General features: G+C 37.5%; 2 protein-coding genes across 2 annotated transcripts in view; one reads left to right on the top strand and one right to left on the bottom strand.

Moving 5' to 3' along the window:
* Nucleotides 1-26,089, top strand: part of LOC136850660 (phospholysine phosphohistidine inorganic pyrophosphate phosphatase-like) — a 136,959-nt gene that overhangs the window by 42,175 nt on the left and 68,695 nt on the right. The gene's annotated exons all lie outside the window — the stretch shown is intronic.
* The window catches only part of Gorab (Golgin, RAB6 interacting), a 43,372-nt gene continuing 17,695 nt past the window's right edge, over nt 413-26,089 (bottom strand). Inside the window, exons 4-7 of the mRNA XM_067124416.1 lie at nt 9,681-9,939; nt 5,504-5,644; nt 4,320-4,527; nt 413-1,757 (exon numbers count right to left, since the gene is read on the bottom strand). Coding sequence (XP_066980517.1) covers nt 1,374-1,757; nt 4,320-4,527; nt 5,504-5,644; nt 9,681-9,939 — 992 coding nt within the window. The 3' untranslated portion in view covers nt 413-1,373. The remainder of the gene's footprint in view (nt 1,758-4,319; nt 4,528-5,503; nt 5,645-9,680; nt 9,940-26,089) is intronic.

The following is a 26,089-nucleotide window of genomic DNA, read 5'->3' as shown; positions in this document are numbered from 1 at the left end:
AAGAAAAAGTGGACTCCCAAAATATGCGAGGGGTATGTTCCTTGACAATGCATGGAAAGTTATGTGTATAGTCAGAAAATCCTGATGAATTAATATTATAAACTAAGTTGCCTATACCAGTGAGTCTGATACCTAAATTCTTATAAATCAAGTTCAAAGACTTCATTTAGAAAGGCAAAAATTTTGTGTGACAAGGGTGAAGTCAACTTCAAGTAAATAGAAAAGGAAAAGGCAGCGAAGCAGCTGGGGTTGTAAGGGACGCAGCAAAGAGGCTTTGGTACTGCATGAAGTGTACATAGCAAGTCACAAAGTAGGAAGTAACCACTTTTGAGGACACTATTATGACATGCAACCCTCAGTGCAGTACAGCACAGTACAGTACAGGTTTACAAACATTTCAAAACATTAATTCTTTTGAGTGTTTTGTTCATTTTGGGGAAACACTGCATGTTCATAATTTCCAGCTACAGTATGCTAATTGCTATATGTTATTAAGGATACAAGCCCTTTGGAAGTACATGAAAATCTTGGTTGCAGATGAGAAAATTTAAGTATAGGTTTCTTTAATACAGAACTAAAAGAAAGATTTTGGTGCACAAGACTTACACCTGTGAAAAACATCTGTCTGCTATTGTTCATAGAATATGCTCTTTAAACATATAAATCCAACACTAACAAAGATTGAATTTTTATTCATCTTTGTTTTGATTAGTATTTTGAAACATTATGATATACATAACAACCAAGCTAGGTGGAAGTAATCCTCCAATTCAAACAAACGTTAAAACAACCTATTCATTTCTGGACAAGGAGAACCATGGTTTGAGAGAGCGTAAAATCAGAAGAATGAAACTATACAATATACAGCAGGACAACAACTGGTTAATGGGCAACACCTTGTACATACACTGACACAGTATATAAATAACCTTCACATTTACGTGCTCTAAACACAACTAAATATCCTTAGTTACAACTATATAGTATATCTTTGAAAACCTAACATTCAATATCACACATCAGCAATATCTATCGTTATTTGGAAGCCCAGTACTACCACAGACAACTATTCAATTCAAATACTGTAATTTTTTATACTTTACCTCAAAAAGTGAAGTGATTTCAAAAGAAAATGATAAAATGTTATCAATGTTAAATCTGGATGAATGATAATGCCTTTAAAAAAAATGATAAATTTATAGCATATTTAAAAGAAAATCAGGTACTGCCTCACATATCAACATACAAACATGCATACATCGTAAGTCTAAAAAGAGCAGCATATAATATCAAATTCTTTTCAGAGAACTATTTATTTTTAAACTAGAGCTACTGAACTAAAAGCAAGTGTCCTTAGCCCCTTAGCCATTATCTCAACTTACCTTTGGGTCATTCTTGCATATTTCACTAATGCAGTTTTCTGTATTTTCCATCACCTTACCTTCACCAATGCTCTTTCCATTATTCTTTTCCACTGCACTTAGAGAATTTGCACTGGGTTTTTCAACACTTTCTTTGTTCTCCAACCTTCCATTCTCTTGATCATCCTGACTTTTTCCATTAGTAGTTGAGTTATTTGTATTCCTATCCTGTTTTTCAGGAACGTTCTCCTTAGACTTTTCTTTTGTACTTTCCTGACTATTATCACAGCTAGAAATGGCTAAGTTAGCATTGACTGCAGCATTCTTCTTTGGATCCTTAAGAGTTGTGCATGCTGCATAGGTTACTTCATCTAAGCTGGCTAACTGAGGTAAGACCTGAAAAATGAGATTCTTTTGTGAGAAATTTATATTTTCTACAAACAACCTTATGTTTCAGCTAGAGAAACCCCTGGTTGCAAATAAGTGGCTGCTGCCTATTTTCCAGTGAAAACTGATAAAAAATTAGATTTTTATCTATGTATTCTTTAGCTTCTCGAAGACAGCTCTAGCGTAAATTTGTTATATTATGCAACTATTGTGCTCTCTATTACTATAAAATATGATTACTTAAAAACAAGCAGAAAGAATCAAGCTTGAAAAACAAATACGAAAATTCTCATTCAATTGTTTTCAAATCATCTTACAAGTGGACGTGCAATGAAAAGATATAAACTATTGTCTTATACCACAAATTATGTTGCAAAACATACAAAGTTGTTCTACCAAAACTCCATTCCACTATTCACAATCAGCGAGATCCCAGGCACTGTCTGATTGAATTTCCAGAGTTGCCTGATTCATTTAAGGGGACCATTTTGAAGTTTCCATCATGGATGTACAAGAAGATAATTTACCATGTTTGTGGCAGAAAAGATCCTTAAAAATTGTGAATTTTTTTTTTTTTATAGCTGGATATGTCACATGACAGGGTAAATGTGAAGTATGATACCAAAATCTGTCATAGTTTCACAATTATAGATTTCCCACAACCATTCTTACAAACTGAAGTGCATTTGCGTTTGATGAGTACAATATATTGTTAAAATAAATGCCAACAAATTTTATCAAAAAAGTGCCATTAAATTGACTGTCACCTTTCCCCTATCTGATACAAGACAGGAGGCAAACCTAAAGTTGGGCTCAATAGCCTTGAAACCTTTAATTTACCATCTCCCTGCCCCACTTACTTGTTGTTAAAGATTAGTATACAAAAACTAATTTTGATTTTAAACATTCCATTACTTTTGTAATTTAATGATTGTTTATTGTTGATCTTGTTCATCTTTTAATGTGAACAAAAGTTTTAAGATCATGGAAAGACCTTTTTACCATTTTTTCTTCTGCTTATAATTCTTGGTAATGGTACTGGCTGAGAATTTTGTTTGGTGAAAAATGGCACATGGCTGGCTGGGAATGAGGGATGAGAGACAGGATCCCCTCAAGATAACAGAAATGGTCGCAGCAGGCAAAGGTTGATAAAATCAATTTTATTTACATTTTGCAAGGGTAATCAAAGGAACTGATAGTGTGTGTTTGTCTCATTGTGTGTCTGTGTGTGTATGTTAAAGAGAGAGAGAGAGAGAGAGAGAGAGAGAGAGAGAGAGAGAGAGAGAGAGAGAGAGAGAGAGAGAGAGAGAGAGAGAGAGAGAGTAATCAGTGTCCGGCAGATGTGAAAACAATCCCTCACACGTGTATGATTGTCAAAGTGTGTTTTACACTTGGATCTTCAGTGCAAGGAGATTAATTATGCCACAACACATCAACTTACTGTTGGCAAATGGCAGAATTTAAAATTATAATCCAATAAACATGAGGATTTTGCAAACAAATAAGTAATAAGTAAAGAATGCAAGTACGAAAAGGAAAGAGATCAAATAATTTTTCGAAAGGAAATCGTTTAAACAAACAATCCACGGTGCGCAGAAGCTGAACGCGGTGCCAGTGTGTTTCGTGACGTGGGGACAAGTTACTTTTACAGTGCTAAAAAATTGTAAAAAGCAAGGGTCACTTGATAGGTATTTTACTGTTACAAAGAAGACGTGATTCGGGCGAACTGAGTGCAAGTGAAAGAAATGGGTGAAATGTAGTGGATGAGAAAAATCATCTGAGCCCCGGCTGGGAAGTCAGTAGGAAGCAGACCCCCGTCTCCCACCCAATAACACACCACCATCCCCTCCCTCTCCTCTCCTCTCTACTGTCTCACTCAGCACAGTCCTGAAAAGTTGCTCAAGTAAGACACTATTGCATTTAATTGTTTTTAAATTGTATCATTATGTTAAGTTTATTTGAAATTCCCTTTTATTTTTTTTATGTGAATTATTGTTGCTTTTATGTATGAACAGTACTATTTTTACTGTCTATTCTCCTCCTCTCCTCAACAGTATAAACACTTCCTCCCTCTATCTCAAGTTAACTGTGCGTCACTCCAGTGACATATGATTTTGTTCATCTTTTGTGTTGAATTTTATTGTAAAATGCTTTATTCTTTGATTTACTATGTTGAACATGGTTATCATTAAACTATGTATTCCGCTTGCGCTTAAAATAATTGTATTAAAATGGGTACAAAGGGCGGGTATGGGGGAAATTCATGAGTGTGGAACAAATTAATTGAATTCCCATTATTCCTTATGGGAATATTCGGATTGATATACGAACATTTCGATATACAAATTGGAATTTGGAACAAGTTAAATTTGTATGCCAAGGAGCCACCGCATATACAGTATACAGTATATTTGTTTATTTTAGGTTTAGAAGGAAGTCTGTTTTCCTAACACAAAATTTAATGCAATAAAAATACAAAGCTTGGAATGAGAATGTCATGTTCCAATCTATAAAAGTGTAAGTGTCCAAAAACTGTCAAGTACAAACAAAACATTCTTTCTATCTGCTTACCTCTTCTGTGGCATCCTCGGTCATTTCATTTACACCATCTACCATTTCGAGTTTTGCCATTAGCTCAGACAATTTATTTGCTTTCCTTAATTCATTGGCTTCAATGATCCGGCACAAATGTTCTGTAAGTAATTCTTTTTTCTCTAGCTTATTAAACAATTGCAATTTGGCATCAATAAATTCCTTCTCTGCCTTGTCATAACGTTTCCTGAAAAGTATGATAAGAATAAGAAATACTTCGCCATTATAGTTTCTATGCAGGACTTCTTGAGAAATAAAGAATTAACCATTTTTGTAACTAAAATTTCTGAAGCACTAAATGAATTATGGAGACAAAATTATCACTACTGTATCACATAAATAAGGACATCCAGCTTTTGCAAGTTGGTCATGTTGTCAACTCAAATGACAAGAGTAAGAATATAAAAAGTTCAGGTCATATTGCTAGTGTAGTAGATCTGACTGACAATCTGACATATTGGCCCATAAATAAATTATTAACTTTTCAATAAACATGAAAATCAAGAGTCAATGATCCCATAAGAAGGAACTGCCTTCAGTGTACCTTACACACACTGTTGTACATGTAAAATTTACATTTCTTTCAATAATAAATTGCATCCTAATGATGTTTATTCTAAAAAAATTAAGGTCATCAGTGGCAAATAAACAAAAATAGCAGCAGGCTATGATTTTCTCATGTCACATTTTCAATCACAGTAGAGGGAACTTTTTTTTTATTTTCATATGAAAATTCCATTTAAAGGGGTCTTTTCTTACATTTATGCATGTGTCCACAATTGTGTGGCTCTAAAAATTGCATGGTTATCATCATCATCTTTGCAATGGAACACTAATAATAATACAGGCAGAGAGGAGAAATTACAAAAGGCATACTGATATTCAACGTGGGTGGGAAGTTACGATAACATAATTCAAAATGTTTCAGTCAGCTCTAAGACAAAGTAGGGTGCTTTTTCACTGTTTGTAATCCCACAGGCTTGTCATAAATACCCAATCATTATTTATGAGTACAATCTGTAAGAAACAACATACAAGGAGTTGTTACGAGAGAAATGATTTGTAATGACCAACCACAACAGAATACAGTACTGTACTGTACTGCATGAAGATTTGTAAAACACATTTGTGTCTGCACAAGTATAAGGCAAAACAGTACTTACTGGGCCTCATTAAATTCTAAACTGGCAACCTCTATTTGATCTCTTAGAATAGAAACATCAGTAGAAAGAAGGGTATCCAACTTGGCTAATTCAGACTGTATCTGCTTCAATTTTTGTGCTTCTGACTGGGTGCGGCGACTCCTACAAAACAAAAGAAAATTTAATGCCAAGTGAAATGTAATCTTCAAGAAGATTTTACCTTATAATACACATTCACTGCATAGGATATAGCATATACAACAAAATCAATTTTTCTTACTCATAACTAGAGCTTTTGTGCTTAAAAATTGTCCCAGATACTTAGGTCCCTCTTAAAAAGAAAGAAAATTGAAGTCAGCTGGGAGTACTGTGCATGTGTAGGCAGATCCCTGGCTCTCAAGCAGTTCCATGTGTCATTATTCATACTGTCTGTTCCAAAAGCAGTGAGAAACTAGCAAGGAAGGGAGGTAAGAGCTTCCATTACAAGTACAGTACTACTGGGTTTGTATGAAAAAAATTAATTTTCTTCAACAAATTTACACTGTCTTATCACATACATATTAATATAACCAACCTGAATTCAATTTGGTGGGAAGGACTAAGCCGCTGAAAATTCCAGGATTAACTAATTGACATCTGCAGGATTAGTAAGAAAGTGCACTGGGACTGACATTAAGAAGCAGAACCCATGTCTCTCAAGGACAATTAAGGATTTATATTTATGAGACAGAAATCCTGTTAGTTGAAAGTAACTCCACAAGGTTTGTATTTCCTATACTCCAAGTTACTGTCCACATTTTGTTCAGACCTACACTAGCTATGTTACACGATGAATGAGGAAGCCCTGAAAAACATCATCAGGGCTCATGTAACTTGCACTGATGAAGACAAAATGGTTGACCTTAGGGTCTACTATAAGGTTAAGAGGACTGCCTATACCTCATGAAGAATAGCCCTGCTGTTAGCCGGGATCCAATGAAGATGAGAGTGGGCTACCAGATGGATGCTACTCTTACATTGGTATGGCCATGACTTGACTCTCCAAGAAGATCGCAATCCACCTACATGAAGGGACAGTATATCAACACTACACAAGGGAACACGGCAGTAGCCCCCAGTGCCAGCAAACCATAAGGAACACTATGATTACGGACGGATACATGGACCACAGCTGCCTCTGCCACAATGAGGACCTCACCATTCTTCAATGGAAACCAACACTCACCATCCCCTAGAGACCTCCTTCTTCCAACCACCACCAAGAGAACAATGAGGCGCAGCTCTGTGATAACTCAACAGCAGCCCTCTTCCATGATCTCTGCAAGCATGAGCCCCCTTGCACCAGCCAATCAGCACCTACAACACTCTGCCAGACTTATAGCCAACAGGAGAGCTCCCTGGCTGTGATAACCCATCAAAAACTGAATCCCATTTTTGCAAACCCTTTTCACGGTATAAATATAACGTATGTACCCCTGGTGCCATTCACCCTTTGTAAATGGTAATGTTGACTACCAAAGCAACAGGTTAATTAATGAACTTCAGTCAGCTTCTTTATGATCTACCTGCTGGTATAAAAAACTTCTACATGCTGAGATGAGGAAGCACAGTACAAGAGTGCCAATCATTTCAATGAAGTATGTCTTAAAGAGGGTATTCTTACAACAACAACAACACAACAATAATGGAATGCTACTTCTCCAGGATTATGGAAATATAGAACTTGTATACTACAGTCCAAGCTCAATGACGGAAACATTGTGAAGGTAATTCATACATGGCCTGTGCCAGTACAGTAGTATGACATAGTGGAGAACAGTACACAAGATAAATTAAGACCCATAAAATATGAACAGACAAACAAAACACAGAACAATAATGCACTGCATCTGAGAGCAAATGTGGAAAGTTTCTATTTTCCAAGAAGAAAAGGTGGAAGAGGAATACAGAATGTGAGTGATTGTAACAATACTGAGTACAGAACAATTAGGCAGTACAGTATCTTTAGTACAGTCAAGGTGAATGGCAGAAAACATCTTAAATGAAAAACTCATCTTTGTCAAGACGAGCCTGACAAGTATAAGGAAGGGATAACAAGCCAAAGAAAGGAGAAATGGAGAAACATATGCATGGCATGTACCAGAGGTAAACTCAGGAAGTAGCTGGAGATGGCTGACCAGGGGACTGCATAAGGAAACTGCAAGCACTATGTATGTGATATGCACAAAATACATTAGAATGACCATTTACTCACACCCCCTATTTGGCAAAAATGTCAACAGATTATGGAGAACATTAACTATACCATTAATTATTGCCTAGCATTAGATCAAAATGAAAAAAAATGACACACTTGCCAAGGCCTTCATTGGAAGATCTGCAAAGAAAACAGCCAACCACGTGGAGACGAGTGGTAACCAGAAAGTGTCAGACAACAAAAACATCAAGGTAATCTGGGGCAATGATGTAAGAGAAAAACAGAGAGGTACCAAGATCTACAGATTGAGGTCAGAAGACTATGGTATACCAAAGGAGAATTAGTATCCATCACCTTGGGAGCACTAGGAAAACTCCCAGATGACCTCAGGAAAAACCTGGAGAGGATTGAAAGCACAAACTTCAATCCAGGATTGCTCCAAAAGAGTAAGGATAATGAAAAGTGTGTTGTACAGTATTGTATTCCTAAGAACACATGGGGGGGTGGGGTCAACTCCTCAGGAGGCAGGTTTCAGCCCACATTCAACCTGGAAAGGTTGTGAGGAAAAATAATACCTGAGATACTTAACAGATTTTTTTATTTATTGTGGCCAGACCCCAAGATGTCTGTTTAACTGAGGTGCTACTGTGTTTTTTAAAAAGATCAAAGGTGTCCATGACCACTTTGTGCAAATGCTCTACCTTTTCTCAATAATAATTCAAAGTGCACTGGGGATAATCAGTAAGCTATTTGATTATCCTGAGAATAATGAGTTCAAATATCATTTTTACTCTGAAAGGGTACCAAATGTGAAGATAAAGGCTGTTAAATACTGAAGCTAACAAATACACTTTTGGGTAATCTGGTGAGTGAATCAGCAATTATGTATGAGACAGTGAATACTGGAGCTCCCTCTTGTGGAAAATATTTACCAGAGTGAAAGAATATTTATTACATAATTGATTCTTAGTGGAAAATGAATTACAGGTATGAAAAAAATAATCCATAACTACAGTAGAAGTTTGTAAAAATGGACTCGTCACTGGATTTCTTTAGAGGATGGACAGCATCTACTACCAGACCAAGATGGGTGTGGGAAGATTCTTATCTCAACTGCTCTAGGTGAGACATCCCGCAGTTGGTAGTACAGTATTCAGCAATTCATGACTGGAGTTAGGAGGGAATGTTACTTATCATTCGCTACTTATCAGGGTGTAGGAATTACTATGGAGACCCAGTACTTTAATTTGATCTACTTAGAGCTTTTCATTTCTCTCATGCATTTTAAATTAGCCTTGTCAATGCATGCACTGCAGCACTTACTTTCCTTGTACTATATACATTATGATTGTGCTTGGGCATCTTTTGAAAACAGAGGAACTACAACCATATCCTTTCCATCATTAGGGATTACTGTGTACATATGCAAGTTTAGCAGTCAAACAGTAAAACCTCAGTTAAGACAGCATTAATTCCCTTATAGTCCAGGTTTAATTAAGTAGGATTCATATGCTTTCAAACAAACGCAGACTACTATTTTAAATCATTGTTGTAACATTATTTTTAGTTATTTTCATTGAAATTACTTCATTCTTTTTTCTCCATTAAGCAGTTTCTGTCAATTTCATGTTTCATTACCTAGGCAGTGAATCATGTACATACAAAAAAATTTCAACAGAGGGAAAAGTAATAAAACTCCTGCGTGTCTCTCTTTCTTGGTTTTTGCATAGACTTGATACTTTGTTGTATGTTGAAAAAATTAACATATATCAATTTAGACCCAATTAAAGGCTGAATAATCCTGTAAAACTCCAATCTGAAGTGGTATTTTTAAACTCCACACCTAGTGATTTGAAAGTTTTTAGTTTGAGTGGAGTGTCATCAACTAAGTCTATGTCTGGAAACTGTTAAACAATGGGCATTTGTTGTTAACAACACCTAAATATCCTACTCTTAACTTTACCATGTTTCATGTAGAAAGCAAAGATAAACAACAATTACCTATCAGCGATGGCCTTTGACAGAATTTCTCTTCTCCTCCTGTTTTGTTCCTCCATCATCTTTTGACGTTTCTGAAATTTTTCAAGAGATGCCTCATCACCCCCTCTGTCATTGTCTTCATCAATACCATGATCAAGAAGCTCTTCTGTCTCTGCTTTATCATTTTCAAATTGATCTTCTTCAGTTAATGAATTCGTTGAAACTACTTCGTATGAATTATTTTCTCGTAAACGAATCTTGACGTTTTTTGGATGACTTCCTGCAATAAAAAAAATATGGTTAGATTTGTTACTTCAAGTCAGTGAAATAGACCACTGGAAAGAATTGCAAAATAAAAGGATTATGAGTCTTTGCTTATACATTATCATCCAGAAAAGATGCTAGTTACACATTTAAAAGAAAATCAAACTGCAATACAAAAAATTCTAAATCTATTCCCTTGTACGTCATTTGTGGCTCATCACCCGATACACTAGCATAGTTACTTATAAGTACCATTAGACAATTTAGACAAATTTCGTATTTAAGAGGGCTCTGATACTAGTTGTGGTGGAAGCAATTTCTACCTTCACTTGAAATCTTCCCTATGAGCAGTCCTGGGATGGTGTTTGCTTCAGAACACTGTCTAGGATTCAACATATTGGACATTTGGCCCAGCTCAGTTAACTTAAGCTTTTCACCCCTTCCCACTAGTTGTACTTGAAAACTGTGGTCATGAACTCAGTTTTTTTCTGATATTGTAGTGTGGATAAGTTGATTTATACTCTAATTCTTATTCCTGCTGATAACTGGCTCCAGTTCTCTACCAACACTGAGATGCAAAGTGCCTTAATAGGGAAGGAACAAGAAAACTTTATGCTTACAGAATGTATAGATAAAATGATAATGCACACTCATTTTTAAGACAAACAGCTCTGGTACTCCTCCATCAACTTATTCTTTTTATCACCTTCCAACATTTCTTCTGAAATTCAGTCTTTTCAGGGATACCAAATACCTTATGGACATAGATTCTCATTACCCCAAAAAACTTTTCACAAGTAGAAGCCATTTTGGAATACGAAAGGACTGTATAATTCTTACATTAAGTACTGTACAAATAAATTTCACTCTTGTTAGGGACTCACACACAGCAGATAAACCTTACTCTTTTTAGGAACTCCCACACAACAATGTGAATTCTGTAGTAAGTTAAAGATGAACAACAATCCTCACTTGGTTTTTTAAGACTAAAATTACAGTATACAGTAATACTCCAAACTTGCGCGATTTGAGTTGCGCGAATTCACACACAAACTTTTCATTGGAACCTAACTAATTGTCATACACAAGTTTTTCACAGACATACGAACATTTGCAAATGCTAAGAACCTAACCTTGCGTAAGTTTGGGGTATGACTGTACTCCTATCACAGGTAGCCAAAAGCTTCATAAAACTGACTGATCTGTTTCAACTCCTTCAATTTTCTCAGTGATGCATAAAACTAGCACAGGAGCCTTACATGAGAAGGTAAACCTTGTGACATCAGTCGCCTGAGATGACCAATTGGCATCATCTCAGAGCCCGAACAGAATGAAACAGTCTGAAGCAGATCAAAGTCTTTGTTCCAAACTGTCTGGAATTCTTCCAGATAGCCATAATGCTTTTGAAATGGGAATAATTATAAACATTATCAAATAACCAAATTTTCTGAGCTGTGTGATAAACTTGAATTATACTGTACACTTGGCTTTAATTAACCAAGTTTTCTGAACTATATGAAAAACATGAATTCTACTGTACTCTTGGCTTTAATTATGTAATTGTTCAAGGTTTCTCAGTGATATGAGTTCATTTGCATTATATTGTATCGATTGAAAATTTTCAAGAACTGAGATTCACTTTAACACTTTCCTATAATTGGCTAATTTTCAAAAACATAAGTTCCCATCTCTAAAAAATTCTCTTCATCTTCTTCCTAACTGTCCACTACTTATCCATTTAATAATTCCCTGCACAGTTCCCCAAGTTTACTTAGCTCTGTATCCTACTAAATGGGCACATTCTGTCTCCTGCTACATGATCTTTACCAGGACGACTTTAAGGCAATATGGGACTCCCACTCACAACATTCCCTGATGGGTCTGGATTGAGTTGTGCACATTTCATTTAAAGAATACAATTTACAGACCTCTTACAATTACTTTTCATATAAAAGAGCTTTAATCTCTCAATTACAATGCCTTGCTTGAAAAGTTAAAGAGTTCTGATTACAGTATTTATAAATTCTGTAAGACTTCTTAGTAGATTTACAGATCATTTTCAACCAACTCAGTGGTTTCAGCACCTTGGCCCATCCCACCTTTACTGGGATTCATTCATATTAAACAAAATTTCTAAAAACAAAACTAAGTTCTCATATATTACCATTACTTTTAAAGTGAGTTTCCTCACAACCCTAGTATTCTTGTTTCTCACAAACACGACAAACTGAGAATGAGGAAAAGTTGCCCCAGACTGGTGAATTCCCCTGCAGGCATGCAAAAGTACCAACTGATTAATGTTTTCTTTTCTTATTTTATCAAAGGCTCAAACTTCCAGGATTCCTTTTTAGCAAATGAAATAAGGTTATTTAAAAATAATGAGTTCGTATGAAAAATCAATATTACAGTCGACCCCCGCTTATTCGCAGTTCAGCATTTGCAGCCTCAGTTATTTGCGGATTTTTCTGTGGAACACACACTCACATTATTACACGTTCAAGTGCATCAACAGCACGTCTGTGCAATGCCTTTCGCTCGTGTACGTGTTTTAGCTTGATCATCTGATAACGGCCAAGGAAGTTACCATACCATTTACATACGAGTTGATGGGGTCTTATTCATCAGTAGTGGTCAGCCTCCGTTTTCAGTAACTGCCCAAATCACCAAACAAACAGCCAACGTATTAGAACGAATGGATCGCTCTTCCGGACGTTTCCGACATAAGTTACGACCTTCATTGGTCATTTTCATCATAGTATCCAACGTCCATTCCAATAACACCTACAACCAAACGAATGAATTCGTTCTATCAGACCCCTACGGACGTCACTGCGTGAATTGAACTGACAGTTTTTCACTTGTGTTCAGCCAGAGACTGCGACATTTTACAGGTAGGAAGAAATCTCTGTTTCATGGTTCACAATCAAACCTTGACTCTTGATTATTCCTATGCTAATTTTAACCTTTAACTCCCTGAGCCAAGGTAGTTACAGTTCATCAGCACAGGTTTTCGACTATAGGTTGGTTTTGTTCACAATGAAATTCTGTAGAACCATACCGTCCTACGTTTCTGAAACAGGAGTCAGTCAATCCTGATTGTGCAGGGTTTTTCCTTGTGCGATCAGAATTATTTTCTAGCTCCGCAGATCTACAGATCAGGCCTACTCCTCGGCAAAACAGCTTCAGTGTCCTCTTCTGCAATACTACTCTTCTTAGCACAAGCATGAAGCCTAATTCTTGAAGATAGAAAGAGGGGTCCTGGTCTTTGACAAGGCCTCCCCATTCCTTCCCATCCCCTCTGAGAGGTGAGAGGACTTAGCCTAATGTTATACAAGTACTATCCCCTTGGGGTGTTGTACACACTTCTCCTCCAGAGACACTTTGTGCCTCAAAGCATCAACCGAAGGGCATTTACGTACACATCAAAAGGTTAGGTTGGGCTAGGTTAGGTTGGGTACTTAACCTAAGTTAGCCTAGCCTAACCTTACTAGACCTGCAATTCAATATTCTAGAACTTCTTTGGCCTGATGAATGCAGTAAAATGTCAAGCAAATGCTTTTACTTGGATTTTACAACAATTGCTTCACTTCCAATGAGTACAACAAGCAAATGCTTCTGCTAGTAGCAAATGCTTACAGCTGATACTTAAGTTCAAGCAAATGCTTAGAAATGATCAGCAACTGCTTCATTTCCTATGAATAAAACCTAGTAATTGCTTATGCATTTAAGTAATTCCTTAAAAAAGTTTAGGAGAGCTCACAAGGTGCTTGAACCTCAAACGATGGCAGATTTTTGTTAAATTCGTAAAAGGAAAACTCAATTTTTGTGTAAGTTTGGCACAGTCTCTAAAAATGCTAATAAATGCTTTATTTCTAAAGTTTAAACACTAAATATGACCCTAATCATGCTCCCAAATTATTAAGCTAACTTTTAAATGAAACTAAAGTTACTGTAATTTCATTCAAAAGTTAGCTTAATACATTACCCTTATAAAAAGATATGAATAGTTGCCATAAAAATAGAGAGTTGGAAGAGAATTTCTGTCTCTCTCCCCTTCCGACCGATATATTTCTAGAAGTCTTCTCAACCTCTTTTTAATAACTTCTTTATTCTACGTCTCTTTCTCTTTGTTCTGAAATGCTTTTTCATGAACAAACACTATTTTTTATTTGGACTAATACAACTCTTAGTTATTATGTCTCTGTTTTGAAAGGTATTTGCTACACTAGTGCATTTACACTTCGCAGACGGTACAGGTAAAATTAGATCAATTTAATCTATCTACTGTGCAGGTAATGACGTACAAAGAAATAATAAGTTGTAAAAATGTGTGGGCACTAACTATGAATGAGAGAGAGAGAGAGAGAGAGAGAGAGAGAGAGAGAGAGAGAGAGAGAGAGAGAGAGAGAGAGAGAGAGAGAGATAATGGTTGTCCTTACTTAAGAGAGGGAAATTATTTATCCATTATTATGGAGAAAAGAGAGAGAGAGAGAGAGAGAGAGAGAGAGAGAGAGAGAGAGAGAGAGAGAGAGAGAGAGAGAGAGAGAGAGAGAGAGAGAGAGAGAGAGAGAGGGGTTAAATTATTTATGAATTATTATGGAGACAGAGAGAGTGAGAGACAAGTTGTTCTTACGTTAGACATCAAAAGATGGAAATTCAGTATTAAATTAACTTTTAAATGAAATTAAAGTTACTGTAATTTCATTTAAAAGTTAGCTTAATACATTACCCTTAAAAAAAAAGAAATAAATGGTTGACGTAAAAATATAGGAGGGTTTGAAGATTAGTATACTATTTCTCTCTCTCCCCATTTCCACCAATCTATTTTTAGAAGTCTTCTCAACCTCGTTTTTAAAAACTACTTTATTCTGTCTCCTTTCTCTTTGTTCTGAAATGCTTTTTCATGAACAAACAGGATTTTTTATTTTGTTCTGAAATGCTTTTTCATGAACAAACAGGATTTTTTATTTTGATTAATACAGCTCTTAGTTATTATGTCTCTGTGTTTTAGAACATATTTGCCACACATGGCGCATTTACACTTCGTAGACGGTACAGGTAAAATTAGATCAATTTAAACTATCTACTGTACAAGTAAAGACGTACAGAGAAATAATAAGTTGTAAAAATGTGTGAGTGCTAACTATGTGAGAGAGAGAGAGAGAGAGAGAGAGAGAGAGAGAGAGAGAGAGAGAGAGAGAAAGTTACTCTTACGTTAGATATCAAAAGACGGAAATTCAGTATGAAATTAACTTTTACATGAAATTACAGTTACCGTAATTTTCATTTAAAAGTTAGCTTAACACATTACCGTTAGAAAAAAGAAATAAATGGTTCATGTAAGAATATAGGAGTGTGTGAAGGATAGTGTACTATTTATCTCTCCCCCCCCTTCCACCAATCTGTTTTAGAAGTCTTCTCAACCCCATTTTTAAAACGTCTTTATTCTGTCTCTTTCTCTTGTTCTGAAATGCTCTATGTTTTAGAACAGCACATTTACAGTTTGTAGACAGTACGGGTAAAATTAGATCCATTTAAAATTATCTACTGTACAGGTAAAGACACACAGAGAAACAGCAATACATAGGTATTATGTAAGAGAGAGAGAGAGAGAGAGAGAGAGAGAGAGAGAGAGAGAGAGAGAGAGAGAGAGAGAGAGAGAGAGAGAGAGAGAGAGAGAGAGAGAGATAACAGCTTCCTTACTTAAGAAAGTGAAATGTTTTATGAATTATTACAGACACAGAGAGAGAGAGAGAGAGAGAGAGAGAGAGGGAGAGAGAGAGGGAGAGAGAGAGAGAGAGAGAGAGAGAGAGAGAGAGAGAGAGATAACAGTTGTCCTTACTTAAGAGAGTGAAATTTTTTATGAATTATTACAAACACAGAGAGAGAGAGAGAGAGAGAGAGAGAGAGAGAGAGAGAGAGAGAGAGAGAGAGAGAGAGAGAGAGAGAGAGAGAGAGAGAGAGAGAGAGAGAGTTACATAAGAAATCTTTGACCCACTAATCAGCAACATTCCCCTTTCTTGTCTTGTTATAGTGACATGTCTGACAGCTTTGCATTCGAGCCGCTTCTCAAAAGATGAGGGAAAGAATTTGTTTAAAGTACGTATCACTTACAAATTTTGTAATTATAGTTTTATTATTATTATTATTATTATTTGAAAATTAGTACTTATTATTAGGTAAAAAATTTATTTATCATACAAAACAAAACGTGACTGAGATGAAGACTCCATGCCAAATAAAGTTGAAATCCTTCAAATTACGACGGAAAAGATTTTACCAGACACACCAAAAAGCGCGGCTAGAAAAACATTGGGTTGGCAATATGCGCATGCGCAGTAGATGCGTAGTCGCGTTTTGACCCGATTCATTCGAACTAGCCACGGAAGCGCAAATGGAAAGGTGTAACCAGTGGAGATGTTTAGCCATGAATTGATTCATCAATGTGGCGGATAGGGAGTCAAAGTGCAGACCCCCCGAGACCTGATATCCTATCACAATAGTGACAAGCTTTCGTTAACCGGAATGAATACGTGCCAACCATGTGCTATAAGTTCTCTAATGAGGGATTTAGCCGGGGCACTGCCTTAGGCAGACGTAACTGCATGAGGCTCTCGCGGCTCCCTTTGACTAAAAATAAACATATACATGTACCATAAGAATTCTCTCATCTCAGTAAAAGAGAGAAAGTTAAGTACACCTTAGTTTTACCAGACCACTGAGCTGATTAACAGCTCTCCTAGGGCTGGCCCGAAGGATTAGACTTTTTTTACGTGGCTAAGAACCATTTGGTTACTTAGCAACGGGACCAAAACCTTGTTGTGGAATCCAAACTGCATTATAGCGAGAAATGAATTTCTATCACCAGAAATAAATTCCTCTAACTCTTCATCAGCCGGCCGGGGAATTGAACTCCGGCCCATCGAGTGACAGTCCGCAGCTCTACCGACTTTCCCAATGAAGAGCTTAGTACAAGAGAGAGAGAGAGAGAGAGAGAGAGAGAGAGAGAGAGAGAGAGAGAGAGAGAGAGAGAGAGAGAGAGAGAAAATTATTGCTTTTAATAATTAATATTCAATTTACACATTAAATCTTGAAAACTTATAAATTCCATAAAAAATTAAACAAAAACTTTTGCAGGGTTTCTCAGTATTCGCAAATCTTCGCATGTCTGTGAAAAACTTGTGTAAGATAATTAGTTAGGTTCCAATGAAAAGTTTGTGTGTCTGTGAATTCGCGCAACTCGAATCACGCAAGTTCGGGGTGTTACTGTATATACATACATATATATATTACATGTGTGTGTGTGTGTGTGTAGGTATGTATCACTTTATCAGCGTTCATAAAATATTCAAGCCAAGCAGCAGATAAAAGAACTACTAATATTTCTACTATAATGACAACTGCAGCAGTCCTTGACTACAACTACATGTACAGTATCACGAATACTTTTATTTCCCATTACCGACATAACTGTAAAGTGATACTGGAGTTTTTGTCGTCACATAATCAGTCGGGGCACGTGCTGTTTTAAAATCACACATAGTAAGTATTCACATCCTCTAGTAGTATGTATAATGAGGAAGAAGAAATAACACTCCTATGAATTTTTTAAAACATGATTTGATTCAGAGCTAAGGAGGATACCTAAGAGGCACTTATTCCATGGATTACTGTATTTATAATTGTGTTGTTCCATATTGCATTCACATTAAACTCGCTCTGCCTGAAACAAATGGTAATCAAAGCAAAACTAACCAGAAAACTCAATGAGCTTCTACATTTATTTACCGGTGAGTTGGGCCCATCAAGAATGTCTAAAACACAAGTCCCACGTGGCTGGGTTCCTAAGCACAAGCTCGAAATCCATTAAGCAAAAGGTAGCAAATGGTGATAATTTATCCATAAGATTTTAAGCAATTACTTTTTGCCTAAGCTTTTGCTACTTGAGCTTTTGCTTTTTCTTACAAGCTTTTGCTTGATGCAAATGCTTGTTTTTCATTCATCAGGCCCCTTGTCTCATGGCATCAACCAGAGTAGTCATCTACTCCTCAAGGGAGTAGGTTGGGTTAGGTTTGGTTGGGTACTTAACCTAACTTAGCCTAGCCTAACTAGTTCTAGCCTAACCTTACCAAGCCTGCACTTCAATATCCTGGGACTTCTTGTTTCATGGCATCAATGTGCTCTTCAAGGAACTAGGTTGGGTTAGGTTAGGTTGGGTATTAAACCAAACTAGCCTTGATGGTGTGGGTGCATGGGTTTGCAGTAGCACACTCAGCACAGCGGTCAACCAGACACTTCCAAGATGATAGATGTATGACAGACAAGTTTGGTAATTTGGGTCAGTGTTAGTGGCAATTGGTATTAACACCTCGATGTTTTGAAGAATTGTTAGATCAAGGAAGAGGGTCGATTAGTCCTTCAATCTTGACACTCCGAAGCTGTTGCTATTCGGCTGTCTCTACAGACCATGGACATAACAGCCACTGACCATGCCACTTTGAAAATATCGCTTCTCGTCCAATCAGCGAAGTTAGCAGTGATTGGGTCAGTCAGTACCTGAATAGGTGACCTCCTGGAGCACTGGAATCTGTTGACGTCTAGGAGACGTTTTTCGTATCTATGGTTAGAAATGTTGGGACTAGTCTGTACTTGAATAAGTGACCTAGAAACTTCGGATGCTGTTGGCGCCTAGGAGACATGTTTTGCATCCATGATTCAAGTCTTGGGCTTACAACTTCCCATTGTTCTGCCTGATTCATCTGGAGATCAACAGCACCTCCAAACTAAGTTCCAACTTGTTTTTGGTTTCTACTCAGTCAAGAAGTGGTGTCTAGGAGCTCCATTTCTTTTGACTCGATGTAGTTACATTTCCCCTGAGAGGAGTGGGAGATGTAAGCAGTAGCTGCTGCTGCTGTAATTACCAGTTGATCAACAACTTGAGAGGGAGAGAATGTCATGTGGATTTTAAGGCAGATTCAGTAGTCTCAGGGTAGGAATAAGCTCCTCTGATAGCAATTGCACCAAGGTAGTGCCATGGTTACACTATCCTCCTCCAGGGATTCATTCTTCGAAACATTGACCAGGGCAACAGGCTCCTACACTTCCTTTCTTGAAACTTAAGCACAGTTCTTTTTAGACTTTCAAGAGTCTCAAGATCCAAAGATAGACACTCCTCGGTGTGATAGCAATGACACCACGGTAGTGCCATGGTCAACAAAAGATCCTAGCATCCTTTTATTTACTCTACTGCAGTGCATGTACACAAGCAGACAGAAGAACATTCAGTACGTAGCCAACCAGACACATCCCATGCAACATGGATGTAGTAATTAAAACAATTCCTTCGCTGAAGTCAGGAGATAAGGACAGTTAATCTTGGCACCTTGACTTCTGGAAATTCATTCACTCTGAAGAACCTTGATAATAGTCCTTTTCTCAACTTACTGAAGCTGGCGCTGTGCTATTCTGTCCTCTTGCACCCTTGAATAAAGCAAGACATCTTTGGTATCCATTTACATCTGAAAGCTTACGCCTTTCACCATTCTACATGTTTCAAAGTGATCAGTGAGATGGATCATTCCACTTCTATGGTACTGTGGTTCCAATGACAGCATGATGTCTATGTTGCCTCTGTAAAGACTAGACTTTCAGCCCAATGCCAACAACTCATTCGTTAGCTTCAAGTTAGCTGAGAAACGGTGTCCAAATTGTCATTTCTCTGACTAGTGAGATGATCAAATGAGAGTACCCTGCAGCTTCCTCATGGACATCAATAGGTTTTGGGTCAGATTTTTCGAGGCCAGGGGCATGGGTCTGTCCTTTGCGTTCAGGAAGAACTTGTTGGTCAAGTACTAGGATGGAATGTGATTGTGCAGATCACATTACTGTATTTCATTTCCTTTCACCTTGCGACATTGCCCATAGGTCCTTGGACTCCTTTTCCTTGGATCCTGTGGTGGATGCTCAACAAGTAATGTAGTTTACCCAGCTCTTGAGGGATAGGTTGCATCTCGCCTAAGGTGTGCGGTTGCAAGGAGGTGTGTGTGGGACTGGCCTCCTCCCTTTCTCCTGTCTTCCTTCCTCTTCCAATGGGCAGAGGAACGGTGAACAAGCTGTCACGTGCTGGACGGGTGTGCATGTAGGTGATCTATAATCTAGCTCCATTTGGATTAGTAGATGCAAATCCTTCCTCCTCTCTAGCAAGGGGAAAAGTAGATGCAAATCCTTCCTCCTCTCTAGCAAGGGGAAAGAGGGACTAACTATGAGCAAACCACTTGGTTATTCTTAGCTTTATAGTCTCCGACACTGTGGGTTCATCCAAACCTTTTCGAGTCAAGGATATTACTGTACATTCCTTTAATTCGAAATGCCCAGAAGTCAGGCGACTGAACATTTCTCTTGTTCAATAGATCAGAGGTATGGTCTCCTTCCTTTGCTCTTTCATGACCAGGAAGAGAGTACCCATGTGAGCCAAACTACCAGTCAGTTCAGAGATTTATTCGGAATCCTCCCTCCAAAAGTAAGTTTCCCATATGTAAAGACCGAGGGTTTGTATTTGTGTAGGAACATATTACAAATTTTTAAAGTACTTTGTATTTTTCCTAACATACAAACTTGAGGTCTTTACATAAAGGACCCACCTCCTACCACCCCTCATTCTCTTACCTGGGCCAAAAGGTAAACTGTGTAGAACTGAATGCACACCAACTTGGTGGTGCTATTACCATAACCATGTTGCAAAAGTTTAATGGCCGGATTTCCAGCTTGCTGAAAGTTAATCCCGTATGAAAAGACCTTGGTTTGTATATGTTACGAAAAATACAAATTATCTTAAAAACTTGTCATATTTTCATATTATTTTCATGACTAAATGTTTTAGGATTGTAATTTAAGGTATATTTGGTGTTTGAACTATTAAAATAGGCAGTTATAAGCATTTTTAGGGGGCTTTCGGTATTTGCTGGTGGTTGTGGTGTGCATCCCCTGCGAATACTGGGAGGACAACTGTATTTTTAAAAATAATGATTTTTATGATAAAAGCAATTTTTTAGGTACAGTAAACCCCCCGTATTCGTGGGGGATGCATTCCAGACCTGCCCCCCCCCCATGAATAGTTAAAATTCATGAATACTTGCTACTCCCCAGCTAAAATTGCTTAACTGCCTATATTGAAAGTTCAAATACCAAATGTATACTTAAAGTATCAACCTACATCAAATATACCTTAAATTATCATCCTATTACTGTATTAATCTTTGAAATTACACTATTAATTTCTTTCAAAATGTCATCTTAAACATTAGTACCCTTAAAAATATATAATGTACACACGTACTTCTAAGCCTTCCAGCCAAAGCAGAGAGAAAGAAAGTTATCACTTCGACTTATATTCAACAAGGCTGGCTGGAGAGAGAGAGAGAGAGAGAGAGAGAGAGAGAGAGAGAGAGAGAGTGTTCATCTCTTTAATCTCTCTGACAACAAAAAAATTTGGTTTGTTTTTTGTCTTCCGAAGATGTAATACCTTTATTACACATTTTTAAAACACTACGAAACACACACACACACACACACAAACAGTATCTTTTCCTGAGAGAGAGAGAGAGAGAGAGAGAGAGAGAGAGAGAGAGAGAGAGAGAGAGAGAGAGAGAGAGAGAGAATGAATCATCTTCTTTAATCTCTCTGACAACAAAAAATTTGTTTTTTGTCTTCCCAAGATGTAATACCTTTATTACACATTTTAAAACCTTATCTTTTCCTGAGACAATGTCAAAAGATTGAGAAATCTTTGAGCTTCTGAGGGCAACATTCCCTTCCTCCAGCCAATATGTCAAACTGTCAAGTAAATTGACATTTACCCTCTCCCCTCCTTTCTCAAGTCAAGCATAAAAAGACTGGGAATCACTATTTGTCTGTTTAAAATGTTAAAAAATTTACTACATACATGCATGGAAAAATTATTATTATTATTATTATTATTTGAAAATTAGCACGTATATTAGGTAAATCATTCATTTATCGTACAAAAGAAACATACGTACATATTACATGGAAAAATTCTCTCATCTAAATGAGAGAGAGAGAGAGAGAGAGAGAGAGAGAGAGAGAGAGAGAGAGAGAGAGAGAGAGAGAGAGAGAATTATTATTTTTATTTAATGTTATTATTTAATCTTATTAAACTTAATGTTAATATTTGAAAATTAGTACGTACTGTAAATCATTATTTTATCATAAAATGTACCCTCTAAAAATGTTTATAGTATCATCCTGAAACACTTATACAGTATATCATTTTACTGTAATTTCAATAGTATTTTAATATAATTTTAATACTTCAATAGTATCAGTTCTGAGCATCTATATTCGCTTTAATGAGGTCCAGGTCCATCCTGAATGGAGGGGAGAAAACCAGTTTCTCTCCCTCCTTGAGTTATGTATATTTAATCTTACAGTATTATTATTATTATTATTATTATTACTATTATTATTATTATTATTATTATTATTATTATTATTAATAAAGATATTTGAAAATTAGTAAATAATTTTTTTATCATAAAAAAACGAATTTGGGTCATGAAAATAACATCAAAATACACTATTTAGTGAATATTTCCTGACGAGAAAGTCCGCAAATTGCCGAATTTTTCACAAATAATTTATATATACGTTCCACAGAAAATCCCATGAATCGGTGAGTCTGCAAATCGTGAGAACGCGAATAGGGGTTTACTGTGCTTACCCTCTATCATTTAGCTTTTTGATAGCATAATCACTGTTCGTCCTCAAAGGAGTTACTCTCATGGTCCCTAAAGGGCTCCATAACATGCACCAACCAATTTCCCATTACTGTATTCTTTTGGTCTTTGTAATATGAGGATGCACCTAGAATTGGTGTATGTATAAGTGCTCCAAGATCGTACTTGGTCGTCATGGAAGAACCAAACTATGAAGCAAGCTAAGTGCATAGGGTTAAGTCCCAGTGAAAATTTTTTTGAAAAATTAACTGATAATATATTTTGCTGAATTTGGGAACTGATAATGTATTCTGCTGAATTTGGGAGCCAGTGCCTCCCGCAGGGCGGGAATTACGAGAGTTAAGTTTTGTTTATGGTACCATCTTTGCTAGCTGACAAACAATGTTAATTATATTGAAGTAATACTTTTAAAACAATGGTGTTCTTAAAGACCTTTGGTGTGTAACCCTTAGTAGTTCGGAATCCTAATAGGATCCATCTGGGCTACTTAATAGATATGCTGGGCTACTTTCTTTTTGACTAGTAGTAAGCCTAACTGTTCATATAGTTATGTAAAGTCGTAACCAACTTGCAATTGTGTTCAATTTTAAAACAATGATGTTCTTTGGTTGTCGAGGAGTTGCAGTACAACTGCCTGGCACAATCAGTTTGCACAAGCTCCCCTAATAGGGAACTGGTGCTTGTTGCATTTGCTGATTTCCATGAGGAAATTATGAACAGTATCAAGGATGTCTTTGCTACTGAGCATCAATATATCAGAGACATTACCCATCATTCCAAACAGGAATTCAGGTCAGTCCTGGACACTGAATTAAATATAAGATGTAAGAAGTTCTCAGCCTTTAAGCAAAAGAATAAAGTAGCTACACAGCCTGCCCGGGCAGAGTCTGGGTTTAGAGCTCCAACTGGTAGCAATAATAAGGCCCGTTCAGGCTAGGAAACTTCGAATCAAAGGACAGCAGAGGCTCCAGAAATCGCCCCTGATGATACTGATAATCCTTGGCACAATGCCTCGACACGTATCTTCTCTCCTGATGGTAAATACCTTATTGTTTAATACCTTATTAATGAAAGGGAAACCATGACTGAAGTTCAACATGTAAAATTTTGGGACAGGGCAGCATTTCCTAATACTGAATGGTGCTACTGTAAGTCCCTCCTTCAGTAGGTCTTGAGAAACCGCCAAAGAAGATGGTTATCCTGCCTATGAATATAGCATTGAAATGAATAGAAGAGGACCTTTTATCAGGTCAATGGAAAATGAAGTTTTACATCTATTTTAGATAAGACCCAATATGCTTACTGGATAGCCCCAGCCTCTGTCCATTCACTTTTAAAACAATTAATCATGTGAAGGCAAATTTTCAGTTTATGGTAACTGGGAAATGAGAGCCAATGGCAGAATTAAAGCCATTTGTCTCTGTCATCCTAGTGTCTGATAATTCTACTTGTCCTTCCTTTTGATAGGAAAAAGCTCCCTCTGGACATGGCTGCTCAACAGTTTGGGACCCCTATGGGAAAAATCTCAGAGGGGACAGCCTTGGTTGAATTTCATGCAAGGCTCCACCTCCTCAATATCACAACCTCTACTAGTATGCTGGAAGTTTCTTTAGAAGGCTTCCAGAATCCTCTAGAACAATGTTTGCTCCTGTAACCAAAACATTTATGCAGACTCTATGGGAAGCAATCTATGATTTTCTAGTGTGGCATAAAGGCTGGAATGGAAACAGGTGGACTCCAATATGTTACTCCTTGGAAAGTTTCCCAAAAGGATCCCTTTCAAAGCGGGCAAAGACACTCATACCGGATAAAGGAAAAGCAACTCCTGGAATGCCTATTAAAGGCAATGAAAAGGTGGAGCCCAATAAGAGTGGTATGGTCAGGAGTTGTCTTCTACAGCATCACATACAATGGAAGTCCTCCCCTTCGGGACACAGTATTATCCTAAATGGTTTAGGGTGGAAATGGTCTCATTCTTCCTCCACCACCTTCAAAGGGGTTTTTTCCAAGAACCAGACCCCTTTTTGAAAGATTACATGCAGAAGGCCCTTTTAAAAGGAGCCATAGGGAAGCATTCATATATTCACCACCAAGAAGGATTCCTCCAAACAGAGAGTGATCCTCGAGCTACCGAAATTGAGCAAATACATAGTTTGCCACAGTTTCCGGATGACTACTGTTGTCCAAGCACATTCAATCATTCCACAAGGGACCTGGACCATTTCTATAGACCTGAAAGACGCATACAGTATTGACATGTCCCTATCGCTGTCCCCTTCTGCTCCTTCTTAGGGTTCCAGATAGGGAAAGGTAACATACACATTCAAGGTCATGGCCCTTTTGGTTAAACATTGCCCCAAGAATCTTTAAAAAATTAACAGCAGTAGTTGTCCAGGAAATCAAAAAAGAAGAAATTCAACTGGTAGTCTATCTAGACGATTGGCTAGTCTGCGGGCCTACCAGAGAAGAGTACTTACAAAGCCTAAGAGTAGTAGTTGACAGGCTCCAAGCACAAGACTCTAATATATAAGAACAAATCCTACCTTACACCCAGCAGACACTTTCAGTGGCCTGGACTTGTTAGGATACATACTCTCCACAGCCAGTTGTCTTTCCCCAACAATACTCAAAACAGAATAAGGCCTTAGCATGTCTGCCAGAACATTCAATTGGCCAGATACAAACTGGGGCATTAGGGCAAAACTCCTCTCCTCCATCCAGAGGAGTAAATCCATGGTGATGTCTACTAATGTTTCTGACTTCGTGCCCCTTTGTCTTCTTAGATACGACAGACGTTGAGTTGTCTGAGAAGACAGAAATTACTTTGTTGGTCACTGCAATTTCCACCTTCTGCAGCCCCTTCTGGATAGCCAACAACTCCTTGCAGTTTATGTGCAGAGTTTTTTCGACTGGCGACCATACTCCGGAAGAGACCTGATTCCCCGTAACTATACCCCAGCCCTTGTCTGAGGTGTCTGAAGACAGAGAGGTCTGGGCTTGTGGACTCTTACAGACTTCCCAGAAAACATTATCCCTTCAGACATCCACCAATGAAGGTAAGGGAACAGATCTGGGTCCCAGGGCACTAACTTGTGGATTGGCTGTGACTCTGTGCCAGTGCCCCCTCAAGTGCAACTAAAATAGTCTCATCCGCAGTTGAGCACCTGGGACTAACTTCTCTAGAGAAGACATGTGACCTAACAGAGACAGCCAGCATTTGGCTGGCATGCTTCCTAAGGAGGCAAATCGCTTGTGATTGACAAGAGATTGTCTACTCGAGCATGTGTAGGAAAAATCTTGAAAAGAACAGAATCTACCACTATGCCCAGGTAGGTCACTCTTTGAGATGGTTCCAGTGAAGGCTTCGCTACGTTTATCAGTAACCCTAGGGCTTTCACTAAGCCCAGAACT

The sequence above is a fragment of the Macrobrachium rosenbergii genome, chromosome 22 (genome assembly GCF_040412425.1).
Source record: "Macrobrachium rosenbergii isolate ZJJX-2024 chromosome 22, ASM4041242v1, whole genome shotgun sequence".
Taxonomy (NCBI): domain Eukaryota; kingdom Metazoa; phylum Arthropoda; class Malacostraca; order Decapoda; family Palaemonidae; genus Macrobrachium; species Macrobrachium rosenbergii.
Note: the sequence above shows the minus strand (reverse complement) of the source record. Positions and strands in the feature narration are given on the sequence as shown.